General features: G+C 37.3%; 1 protein-coding gene across 9 annotated transcripts in view; it reads right to left on the bottom strand.

The window, feature by feature from the left end:
- Nucleotides 1-12,400, bottom strand: part of GPBP1 (GC-rich promoter binding protein 1) — an 86,326-nt gene that overhangs the window by 14,155 nt on the left and 59,771 nt on the right. For 5 of the 9 annotated variants that reach the window (XM_024246758.3, XM_063723927.1, XM_054555168.2 and 2 more), the window contains 3 exons: nucleotides 10,599-10,665; nucleotides 9,471-9,530; nucleotides 106-290 (listed from right to left, as the gene is read on the bottom strand). In XM_024246758.3, coding sequence (XP_024102526.1) covers nucleotides 106-290; nucleotides 9,471-9,530; nucleotides 10,599-10,665 — 312 coding nt within the window. 9 annotated transcript variants of the gene reach the window in all.

Below are 12,400 nucleotides of genomic sequence, written 5' to 3'. Positions count from 1 at the left end.
CGAAGTACCTCCCCATACACACTTTAAATTCTTTAACATTTTCCCCCAAAGTACATAAATTGGTTATCAACTCAAAATTTACATTTGTGGTAATTTAGAACTTACTTTTGTAGGTGGAGCAGCAGGTTTAGGGACTAAACCTTTATAAACACTTGGACCAGTTCCATTCTTAACTGGCTGTGACGGAAGATTTCCTACTACTGGGAATCCAGATAGCTGTAAGTCTTTTGTATTACCTTTCTTAATGACCAGCATCCTTGGAGCTCTAGATTTAGGATTCGGAGGATATTCTGCATAAATAAAGCACGACCACGAGTCACTCACAATTTCAAATTTTAGTATAGAATAAAACCACCAAAAGAACAGTATATTCCAAATTTTTTTTTTTTAAACTAACAGCTGCCTCCTGGGTAAAATAACTAAACTAAAAAAGTACAAATATATTCCAACTGAACAAGTAAAGCTAAAACATTATCCCACAGAATATAGAAAGAATTGGGCAATGTCAAGTAATACAGATAAATTCTGCTACATAGTGGCTCAGAATGTTAAAACCAAGACAAATTATATTTTAACATGCCTTGCATTAACTACAAAAAATTGCAAATTTCAACCTAATGACTCTCAAGATTTAGAATATAAAATACATTTCTATTTTCCCTTCCCCATTTGAAGAGAATTAAAATTTCAATTTTTTCATTCTTTTTACTCCACTTACAAAGTTATCACCAGTAAGCAAGAAACTACATTCCTTTTATTTCTAAATACTTATGACTAACAGAGAATTCTATTTCACAATATCAATTCATTCATGTATTTATTGACCATTTATCTACACTCAAAGCATTATATGAATGGAGAACAACCAACTCAATCCTGATTTCTGAAGATAAATACTACGAATAATTGCTAAAGGCAGACTTTTCTCAAGACTACTGCAGTTGCCAAAAATAACTACTATTCCTATAATTTAATCAATGTGTGTGTAATCAAACAGACGTTGCAGTGAAGTCTTTCTTCCCTTACAAAAACTTTTAAAAGCATCAGTTTCATAGCTGGAAAGTTTAGAATAAATTAAGTTCTCCACATTAAATAAGATCATGTGAATTAGTGAGCTGGGTAGATATCTGTAATGATTCCCTCCTCAAAAACTAAATCAAGCTTCCTCATGGATCATCTCAAAACCCAAAACTAAATATGGACTTCTAGGGAAACCCGGAGGGACTCTCCAGTTCATGGGAGGATTCAAGCTCTTCAAAAGATAAAGCCAGTATGGTGCTTCACCTATTGAAATTCTAAAGGATAAAAAGAACAAGGGCTTACAATAATCTGAGAAAAGGTTCATCTTTCCAAAAATTAAACACATGTTGGCTTACTAGGGTAAAGATTCAAACTTCCTGACAGTCTAAGAAAAGCCCAATATAAAGGGCTAAAAAAGACATCTCCTGGCACACAAAAACACACAAAGTATTACTACCAAAGTATAGCTTTTCTGATATTACACAATAAAGTTAACAAAACAACAACGAATAAAGATCTCAAACAGGCTGCGCGTGGTGGCTTAAGCCTGTAGACCCTGCACTTTGGGAGGTGAGGCGGGCAGACCATGAGGTCCAGAGTTCAAGACCAGCCTGGCCAACATGGTGAAACCCTGTCTCTACTAAAAATACAAGCAGACCATGAGGTCAGGAGTTCAAGACCAGCCTGGCCAACATGGTGAAACCCCGTCTCTACTAAAAATACAAAAAGGAATTAGCGGGGCGTGTTGGCACGTGCCTATAATCCCAGCTACTCGGGAGGCTGAGGCAGGAGAATCACTTCAACCCGGGAGGCAGAGGTTGCAGTAAGCCGAGATCACGCCACTGCACTCCAGCCTGGGCGACAGAGCAAGACTCCATCTCAAAAACAAAACAAAACAAAGATCTCAAACAAAGAATAGTAAATAATATTAGGATTGTACTCAACAATGTAAGATTTCCAATTATTTTTGGTAAATAGATGATAATGGCATGGATAAAGTATAAAAAAAATTCTTGACATTAATAAAATGTGAGAGAAAAATCTTAGCATGTAACTCAAAATCTAAATTGAGTAAAGCCCAGGAATCTGAGGAATGATCAGTGCTACAAAATGTGAAAGCTAATCTCATCTGAGAGGAATCCAGGTGTTAAAGCGGGGCAGTTCTATCACTATACTACAACTAAGTTTAAACATGGCTAACAGAGACTTCTAGTTCAATGTGGCTAAGCATACAAGTTTATCTTCTTCTAGATTCTCATATTAAAATTACTATAAGACAGGAAACCAAACACAACTATATAAAATAGGAGTACGGTCATCAGCAAGAAAATGATTTCAACACACATTTCTAGAGAAGCAAATTAAAAGTTTCAATTTAGAGTGTACACAAAGGAACCTAACAGCTGAGGAGGACCTAACCTACCATATAGAGCCTCAAAGAGATCGGGACTTGAAAATGCCAGATATGGCAGAAGGCAGAAATTCAACTTTGACAGATAAAAATATAATAATTCAAGAAAAGATCCTTACTAATTCTAAAGAATGTACTTTAGGCAGAAGGAAAATGATCCAATGTGGAAAGCTGAAGATATAAGAAGAAATAAAAATTTTTATAAATATGAAGGTATCAGATTCAGGAAGTAGGCTGGTTGTGGTGGCTCATGCCTGTAATCCCAGCACTTTGGGAGACCAGGGTGGGAGGACTGCTTGAGTCCAGGAGTCCAAGACCAGCCTGGGCAATATAGTGAAACTCTGTCTCTACAAAAAAATTTTTTTTAATTAGCCAGACACAGTGATGTGCACCTGTAGTCTCTGCTACTTGGGGGGCTGACATAGAAGAATCCCTTGAGCCCAGGTTGAGGCTGTAGTGAGCTGTGATGGCACCACTGTACTCCAGTCTGGGCCACAGAGTGGGACCCTGTCTCAAAACAAAAACAAGGAAGCAGAAGAGATAAAAACTAGATAGGCAAGTAGATACACTGTCTTTAAGCCTCACTATAGTTCCTGAGTACAAATTTCACCTTTCCTAAAACTGGATTCCTAGATGTCTAGGCGTAAGAAATACTCTGGCTAGTTCCTCAATGAGGTCTTCAGTACAAAGAATGATGAAATATCCTATAAAGAAGGAAAGTGAAACCTAAGAAATCATTCACAGAAGAGTAGGTAGCAGAGTAAGAGATGACAAAAGTCCCTGAAGAAAGATGATAGGGACTGAGAGGAAAGGGGAGGGATATACCATTATTGTGCTTATTAAGAATTCGTATTAGGCCAGGCACGGTGGCTCATGCCTATAATCCCAGCACTTTGGGAAGCCGAGGCAGGTGGATCAGGAGGTCAGGAGTTCAAGACCAGCCTGGCCAACATAGTGAAACCCCATCTCTACTAAAAATACAAAAATTAGCCGGGTATGGTGGCAGGCGCCTGTAATCCCAGCTACTCGGGAGACTGAGGCAGAGAATTGCTTGACCCCGGGAGGTGGAGGTTGCAATAAGCCAAGATCACACCACTGCACTCCAGCCTGGGCGACAGAGTAACACTCCATCTCAAAAAAAAAAGAAAAAAGTAATTAATATTAGGCCGGGCGCAGTGGCTCACGCCTGTAATCCCAACACTTTGGAAGGCTGAGGCAGACGGATCACAAGGTTAGGAGTCTGAGACCAGCCTGGTCAACACAGTGAAACCCTGTCTTTACTAAAAATACAAAAAGTTAGCCAGGTGTGGTGGCAGGCCCCTCTAATCCCAGCTACTTGGGAGGCCGAGGCAGAAGAATCACTTGAACCCGGGAGGCAGAGGTTGCAGTGAGATGAGATCACACCACTGCACTCCAGCCAGGGCGACAGTGCGAGACTCCATTTAAAATAATAATAATAATAATGCATATTTAGGCCAGGCATGGTGGCTCAAACCTGTAATTCCAGCACTTTCGGAGGCCAAGGTGGGATGGATCACTTGAGCCCAGGAGTTCAAGACCAGGCTGGGCAACATAATGAGACATCATCTCCATGAAAAATTTAAAAATGAGGCAAGAAGATCGCTTGAGCCTAGGAGGTTGGGGCTGCAATGAGCCATGACTGCACCACTGCACTCACACCTGGGGGAGAGAGCAAGACCCTGACTCAAAAACTACAGAAAGGATTCACATTTAAATATTACAGAAGAATACGTACTTTTGTACCAGATTTATCAGAATTTGAATACTAGCTCCAACCTTACCAGCTGTATAATCTTATATAAGTTACTTAATCTCTCACCTATAAAATGAAAAACAATAGCTCTTGTCTGGGATTTACTGTGGAATGTTTCATATTCAAATAATTACTAGAAAAAAATACAGAAAAGCCATACACTGTCACTAGCATAGGATTCCAATTACAATTCAAATTAAAGGTGCCCTTTTGCAAGAATTTCAGGTTACTTAACCTGGAATTAGATAGCAGGGGGAAAAAAGAATTTTAGGTTGACTCGTAAGAGTAAGAAAAAGAAAAACTTTAAGATATACATGATAAAACCAATCTATGTCCTGTAAACAACTCTGAATAATCGACATAAACCTGGTCATTTAAGAAAAAGAAGTTCTTAATGGTAATAACCTGTAAGTAATGGAAGAAGGGATGTGGGACTAAAAGGCAAGAATTAATTTGAATCATGTATCCCCCTTTTATATTATTTATAACTTGGCTCATCTATTCATAGATTTTCTCCACAAATTCTCCTAGGAAAACCTTGCCAAGTATTTAAGCTCTTAGAGTCAAACATGATCCAATGTTTACTTTCTGACTTGGTTAACTATATGAAGAAGACCCCAAATGTTTACATTTTAAAAGAGAAACCTTATATATTGATGAAAGACCTTAATACCTATATAAAAGAATGAGAAAGTAAGTGACTATCTTCTGTAAGTTTCATGTGCTTATTACATCAACCTCACCTACACAGGTATTTTCATGTTCAAATTTCAGAACAACCGAAGGCAAATATGACCTCTGGATTTTCTTAACATTATTTCCCTGTATCCTCGCAAATAAATGTAGCCTGACAATAACTGACCTTTTTATTTCTATTTTTGTAGAGACAAGGTTCACTATGCTGCCCAGGCTGGTCTCAAACTCTTGGCTTCAAGTGATCTTCCCACCTCGGCTTCCCAAAGTGCTAGGATTACAGGCCTGGGCCACCAATCCTGGCCCTATAATTGACTTTAAATATTAAATATCACTTTTATTGTCTTGTTATTCATGCTCTTCCCATACCTATGAATGTAAGAATTAGTTTCCTTCTATAAACGCAGTATGACGGGGAACTGGGTCCAATTCTCAGGAAGACAAATTAGAACAAAAATACTGCCACATATAATACAAAGTAAATTGGCCACACAGATAATTCAGAGTTGACATTTCAATTCCTCACCTCTTTCCTTTCACTACACTCTCCATAAAGCTACCTTCTACATACATGAAGTTTCTGACTCAATCACTACATTTAACTACTTCATTCTTTGGCCCACTACCTAGAAATTCATTTTTGCCTTCTAACAAATCTACAACTAAAATCTCCTTCATTTATTGGATTTGAACAACATAATTAGCTGACATTTATTAAACACCTGTGACATGACCAAAGATTTTTACATGGTAGACAATTTAACCCTCACAATGCTCTTTTTTTTTTTTTAATGGGAGACAGAGTTTCCCAGGCTGGAGTGCAATAGCGCGATTTCAGCTCACCACAACCTCCGCCTGCCTCAGCCTCCCGAGTAGCTGCAATTACAGGCATGTGCCACCACACCCAGCTAAATTTGTATTTTTAGTAGAGACAGGGTTTCTCCATGTTGGTCAGCCTGGTCTCAAACTCCCAACCTCAGGTGATCCACCTGCCTCAGCCTCCCGAAGTGCTGCGATTACAGGTGTGAACCACCACTCCCGGCCCAACAGAGCTTTTCTCATTATAATTTTTGTGGTCATCCTCACATCACAGAGGAATAAATTCACTCAGATTAAGAAATCTGCCCAAAATCTAAATAATCAATAAGCAAAAGATCTAATGTTAGCCACATCTGATTCTGAACTCAATATTCTTCCACCATTATATTAATGAAGAAAATGGAAATTGTTCCTGTGGCAGATATTTCAAAATGCTTACCATTCCAACTCCACTAGTAAACCTACACTGAATGGTTGGGGTAAGAGGCTTATAAGTGTGCATTATACCAAGTGACGTCAAGAGTCGTCATCACATTAATGCCAGTTACTAATTTAGTTTCCTATTATTTTGACAGAAGAGGTAAATTTAATGTATAAACAAAAGCATGTAGCCAAGTGAAGGGTAATCAGTATCTGAATTAATCAAGTTTTCATTTCTTTCTTTGGAGAAAGAGTCTTGCTCTGTTGCCCAGGCTGGAGTGCAGTGGCACAATCATAGCTCACTGCAACCTGGAAATCATGGGCTCAAGCAATCCTCCCACCTCAGCCTCCCAAGTAGCTAAGACTACAGACACACACAACCACGTCCAGTTATTTTTTTATTTTTTATTTTTGTAGAGACAAGGGTCTCCCTATGCAAGCTCCTGGCCCCAAGTGATACCCCCATCCTGTGCTCCAAAAATGCTGGGATTACAGACATGAGCCACTGCACCCAGCAAGCTTTCCAATTAATTTGAAGAGAAAACTTATCACTAAGACAATAGTATGTACACAGACCAAATGCAAAGACTCTATAACACAGCAATTTAAACAAATTCCTATTGTGAACACGTTTTAATACCAAAAAAAAGTTTAAGATCATTTTTATAACAATTGGTGCTGTTTGAATGTTGTTGGTTTTTAATATTTGTTTGTTTGGAGATGGAGTGTCCCTTTATTGCCCAGGCTGGAGTGCAGTGGCGCGATCTTGGCTCACTACAACCTCTGCCTCCCCAGTTCAAGTGATTCTCATGCCTCAGCCTCCCAACTGGCTGGGATTACAGGCACACAGCAACACGCCCAGTTAATTTTTGTATTTTTAGTAGAAATGGGTTTCACCATTTTGGCCAGGCTGGTCTTGAACTCCTGACCTCTGATGATCAGCCCACCTTGGCCTCCCAAAGTGCTGGGATTACAGGCATGAGCAACCACGCCCAGCTGGTTTTTAACATCTTCATTTTATTAACAAATCTATTTCGGTTTACAATACTATGAGTTTTAGTCAAATGAGTTTCACTAACTGTTATATCAACACCAATCGATATGGTATTTTCCCTTTAACGGGGGCTCTCAACGTTATTCACATAAAGAACATGCTTAAAGAAAATGCACTTCACAAATATCAACAATTTCCATGGTGAACAAGTAATTCAGACCAAATAAAATGTACTTGGGTCAAGCTGTATCAAGCTGTCTACTCAAATCCTATTAATTTTCCCTTTTCAACCTTGAACACATGTTGTACTACTTTTTTCTTAAAACACTATAATTTCAACAACTGTTTTCATATAAAACAGATATTTTTAAAAAGTAATTTCAACATACAAAGCAATTCATCAACAGAATACTGTCAAAAAAATTCAACGAAGAATTTTCCCTTCCCTTAATTCTGTTTACCAAAGTTCCCATTAATAAAATCAATCCCATTGGCTTTCATCATAATTTACCTCACTGAATGCAATTATGTCACTCAATCTGTATGCTTGTGGCAAATATTGGAATTCTCTAGAAGACAACCCATTTATATTAACTGGTCACTAATTTGCTTTGATTTAGAGTGCTCAACAAACCAAAAGAACTCTGAGCAATGAACCTTTATGTTCTTAAGTAGTATATCAAATATGAGCTAAAATCAAGAAAGCTCATCAAACTACCAAGGAGCTGAAAAAATATATAAATGCTGAGTTGGAAGAAGACCATGCTTAAGCTAATTACTAGTCATTGAAATTTCTCATTTTTTAATATGTTAAGTAAATGTTAAGCTCTGCCAATAATATGTTGCTGACATAGTCACTGACACAAAAATAGTCCTCCATAGGACTTCTGAAAACACACGATCAGTAGCCACTAATTTATTTATTTATTTATTTATTTTTTGAGACGGAGTTTCACTCTTGTTGCTCAGGCTGGAGTGCAATGGTGCGACCTCGGCTCACCGCAACCTCTGCCTCAAAGGTTCAAGCGATTCTCCTGCCTCAGCCTCCCGAGTAGCTAGGATTACAGGCATGTGCCACCACACCCGGCTACTTTATTTTTAGTAGAGATGGGGTTTCTCCATGTTGGTCAGGCTGGTCTCAAACTACCGACCTCAGATAATCCACCTGCCCTGGCCTCCCAAAGTGCTGGGATTACAGGTATGAGCCACCATGTCCGGTCGCCACTAATTATTAATGCAACTCAACTCAATTGCACACTAACACTTGAACATACATCACTCTTTCTCACTCACCAAAGAAATCAATCAATTACATTATTTTTAAATTCTCATAGGCAGCTTGAATTCCTGTTTCAGTTTTAAATTATTAACAGCATAGAGATGGACTATTTAATAACCATTAATTTTATGTACCTAATAGCCATGATCCTGGTTAACATAAAAACACTGTTGAAGTCACAGATATAAGCTGCATGACGGTGTTTCCAGTAAAGCCAACTAGGTTCTAAGCAGAATTCAATTTATGTAGCTATATTATAAATCACTTAACTACTTTCCCCGCAGGGTATTTCTCAAATTGGGCATCATGTTTAAGTCTGCCAGTTTTTGATCTACAAAATTATAGTTTCAGGGACAAATTGTTTTTTTTTTTTTTTAAATAAATATTATATTTTCGTTAGTAAATTTTTACTTACCTGGAAGGAAGTAGCACTAGAAAAGTTCTATTGAAGTCTTTCCTAAAATTCTCTTGTCTTCCTCAGGAACATAGCTATTTTAAATGTTGCAATAGGGAAAACAATACTTGGGAACCCAGGGGGGAAAGTGAGAGAGGAATAGTAAAGTGTGATACAATGAGAGTTTCATTGTATTCCTATGGGAAGTACTGGGAATTTAACAATTAACCATTCCACAATTAACCATTTTCTTTTTTTGTTTATGCAGACACATTTCTTAGTTTACCTAAACACAGTAAAGAGTACATCTTCCTTTTGAACATCTTTTCAACTAGTACTCAAAATCCTTAGACCAACCCTGAAACAGTAGAACCAAAATCTTCATATTAATACATTTTACTCTCATTATTTTCAAATATGTCTTTGTCTCGATTAAATCATTTCTAAGATTATTAAATCAACCCAGGATCAGTACCAATAGTATCTATAGATAGTTTTATATGACAAACGCTCACTGGCATTCTTGATTTTTAAAATTTACTTTCATTCTAATCAAATCCAAACTATTCCTAATTTCTTAGAGATTCTATTTAACACCTTCCAGGTGGTTCTATATTCTTATGCAATCAGTTGTTCCCAGAAAAACTGAATAATAAGGAAACATACCTAAGAGAGGAGCTTGGGAGATTTTTTTGGTTGGGTATGTGTGTGTCTGGGCGTGTAGGCCTGGGGAGAGTGGTAGAAATACTAATTTGCAATACAGAAAAAACAATGCCATTCACATGGTTCTAACAAAAGTGTCTGACCACCCCCACCCCCACCCTCAAAAAGCCCTTAAATAAAGAGGAAGATCAAAAGAAAACAAAATAATTCCCGAGTTTCACCTCATACATACAATATAGCACAGGAAGTGGCAAAGTTTAAAATAATGCCTTTACTGTTAGGACTAGTATGCTGTCAAAAGCCACAATCCTTTTGTTTTAGTGAGTTGATTTTCAATAGAAAAATACAAATGAACATGTGTTTAAGTTCCAACATGGATTGAGCACCTCTGAATTTAGTATCAAATGATTAAATTTATTTTTCAGATGTCAAATCTTAGTATTATAAAATTTTCCATTATTTTAAACTTCACTTGAATCTTTAAAAAGCTGTCTAAATTGTACTATATGAGTTCAGTTTAATCTTCTGTAAAATGCTAACAAATTGAACTGTCAGCAGTCTTTCAAAAAAAATGGGGGCTGGGTTATTACTAGAACTCTCATTAAGCTTTGAAAATCAGAAATCAGAGACAAATAATTTCAAATATAGACTAGCTCCACAAGCAAATTTATACAATTATCTGTAACAGTCTATACATATATGTGTATATATACATAACCATTTTCATAGGTAAAAATATTAACGTCATATCACACTATGATCAGAAGTATTTTCAGTTAAAGTTTTCAACTTTGAACAACTAAAACTTAATTTAAACTCAGTTTTTGTTTCTTCACATTATCCAGCTGCTCTCAAAATGGTATCAATCCATTACACTAACTTATCATTTAAGTCATATTCGAGTATGTTTAATGATACTAACATGTGCAAATCAACTACTTCAAACTCTTCTATTCCAATCCTCCTTTTTAAAGATGAGTGTTACCTTTTTTGTAGCTAAGCACATCAAATACAAATATTTTAAAAAGAAAGTTTTATTCTAGCCTGCTCTCTATTTTAAAAAACACAAAAAGTGAAATCTATAAATATCAACATTTTGTGCCCCTCAAATATAGATAAAAAATTACTTACCCCACACACCTGCAGCTAAAGATTTATTGTGATTTGGTTCTCTCTCATATTCAGGATTTAAAGACGGCTGGAAGAAAGTTGGAATAAACATTTCACATTTTAAAAATAAATCCTTTAAAAGCAATCTCAGAATCATACATGTTGTAACTGATGAATCAAATATGACCAACTCTTAGCTACAGGTTGAATAACCCTAATCTGAAAAGCTACAAAATCTGAAACTTTTTGAGTGCCATTGTAATGCTCTGCCTACTCATTGAAGCACTTGGATTTTGGATGTTCACAAACAGGATGCTGAAATACTAAATGTAAAATCTGAAAAAAAAGCAAAATCCAAAACACTTCTGGTCCCAAGCATTTCAGATAAAGGACATTTAGCCTGTATTAAACATGAATTATTCATAAACCTTACTCTCGGCTTACTCTGCTAACCATTAAAATAGTTACTATCTATACTAATTGCTGGTCAGAGAAAACAAAAATGTGTTTAAGTTTCCTTATCCATAATTAAGAAAAAAGTCAGGGTTATAAAACAGTCTACTCTGCCTCTGGAGTAGCCATTCTCTTATTCCTTTAGTTTCTTAATAAACTTGCTTTCATTTAAAACAAAAAAAAAAGAAAAGAAAAACTCAAGAGAATGGAGGTCTTTGCATCAGTCTAAGAAATAATCCCTCCTTAGCATAAGGTCAAGATCAGAGAAGAGGAAAATCAGACCAATTTTTTTTTTTTTTTTTTTTGAGATGCAGTCTTGCTCTATCACCCAGGTGGAGTGAAGTGGTACGATCTCAGCTCACTGGAACCTCTGCCTCCAGAGTTCAAGTAATTCTCCTGTCTCAGCCTCCCAAGTAGCTGGGATTACAGGTGAGCAGCACCATGCCCAGCTAATTTTTGTATTTTTAGTAGAGATGGAGTTTCACCATGTTGGCCAGGCTGATCTCCAACTCCTGGCCTCAAGTGATCCACCTGCCTCTGCCTCCCAAAGTGCTGGGATTACAGGAGTGAGCCATCACACCTGGACTAATAATAATTTTAATTTTTTTTTTTTTGCATAATAGCAACACATGTTTATTATCTCATAGCTCTGTAGGTCAGAAGTCTGGGTTGGCTTGACTGGTTTCTCTGCTTCAGGTTTCACCAAGCTATAATCTGTGTTGATAGCATGGGTTATAGGGAGATTCACTCAAACTGTGGGCACAATCCAGTTTCTTCTAGCTGTAGGACTGAGGTCTCCACTTCCTTGCTGGCTGTCACCTGGGAACTTCTATTAGCTTTGAGAGTCTTCTTTTTAGCTTTGTATCTGGGCAACTGTATCTCAGAGCCAGTGATTGCACATCAAATCCATTTCACACTTGAAAGCTCTTGGATTTCCTTTTCTGCTGCACGTCTGACTTTAGCTGGAGAAACTTCTCTGCTTTTAAGGGCTCAAGTGATTAGACTGGCCCCAATAATTTTAATTTTTTAATAAAAACTTTGTAGATGATGGGTCTTGCTATGTTGCCCAGGCTGGTCTGAAATTCGTGGCTTCACTTGAACCTCCCACTTCAGCCTCCCAAGGTGCTGGGAAAACAGGCATGAGCCACTGAACCCAGCCCCAATTCTTAAAGTTGTCATCATTAGTTAACACACGCACTATCAAAGCCAAGTCCAAATCTGTATTTCAACATGTGATATTCAGGATTATTAAAAACAAAAGTGAGATGAGCATTGAATAAGTGCTCTAAAGCTAATCTTGGTAGATGCGTTTATCCTCCAAAATCCTAAATTTCCAGTATTCTATCAGGTATTTTTCCTAGCACACAAAC

This window comes from Pongo abelii, chromosome 4 (genome assembly GCF_028885655.2).
Source record: "Pongo abelii isolate AG06213 chromosome 4, NHGRI_mPonAbe1-v2.0_pri, whole genome shotgun sequence".
NCBI lineage: Eukaryota > Metazoa > Chordata > Mammalia > Primates > Hominidae > Pongo > Pongo abelii.
This window is presented reverse-complemented; position numbering and strand designations above follow the sequence as displayed.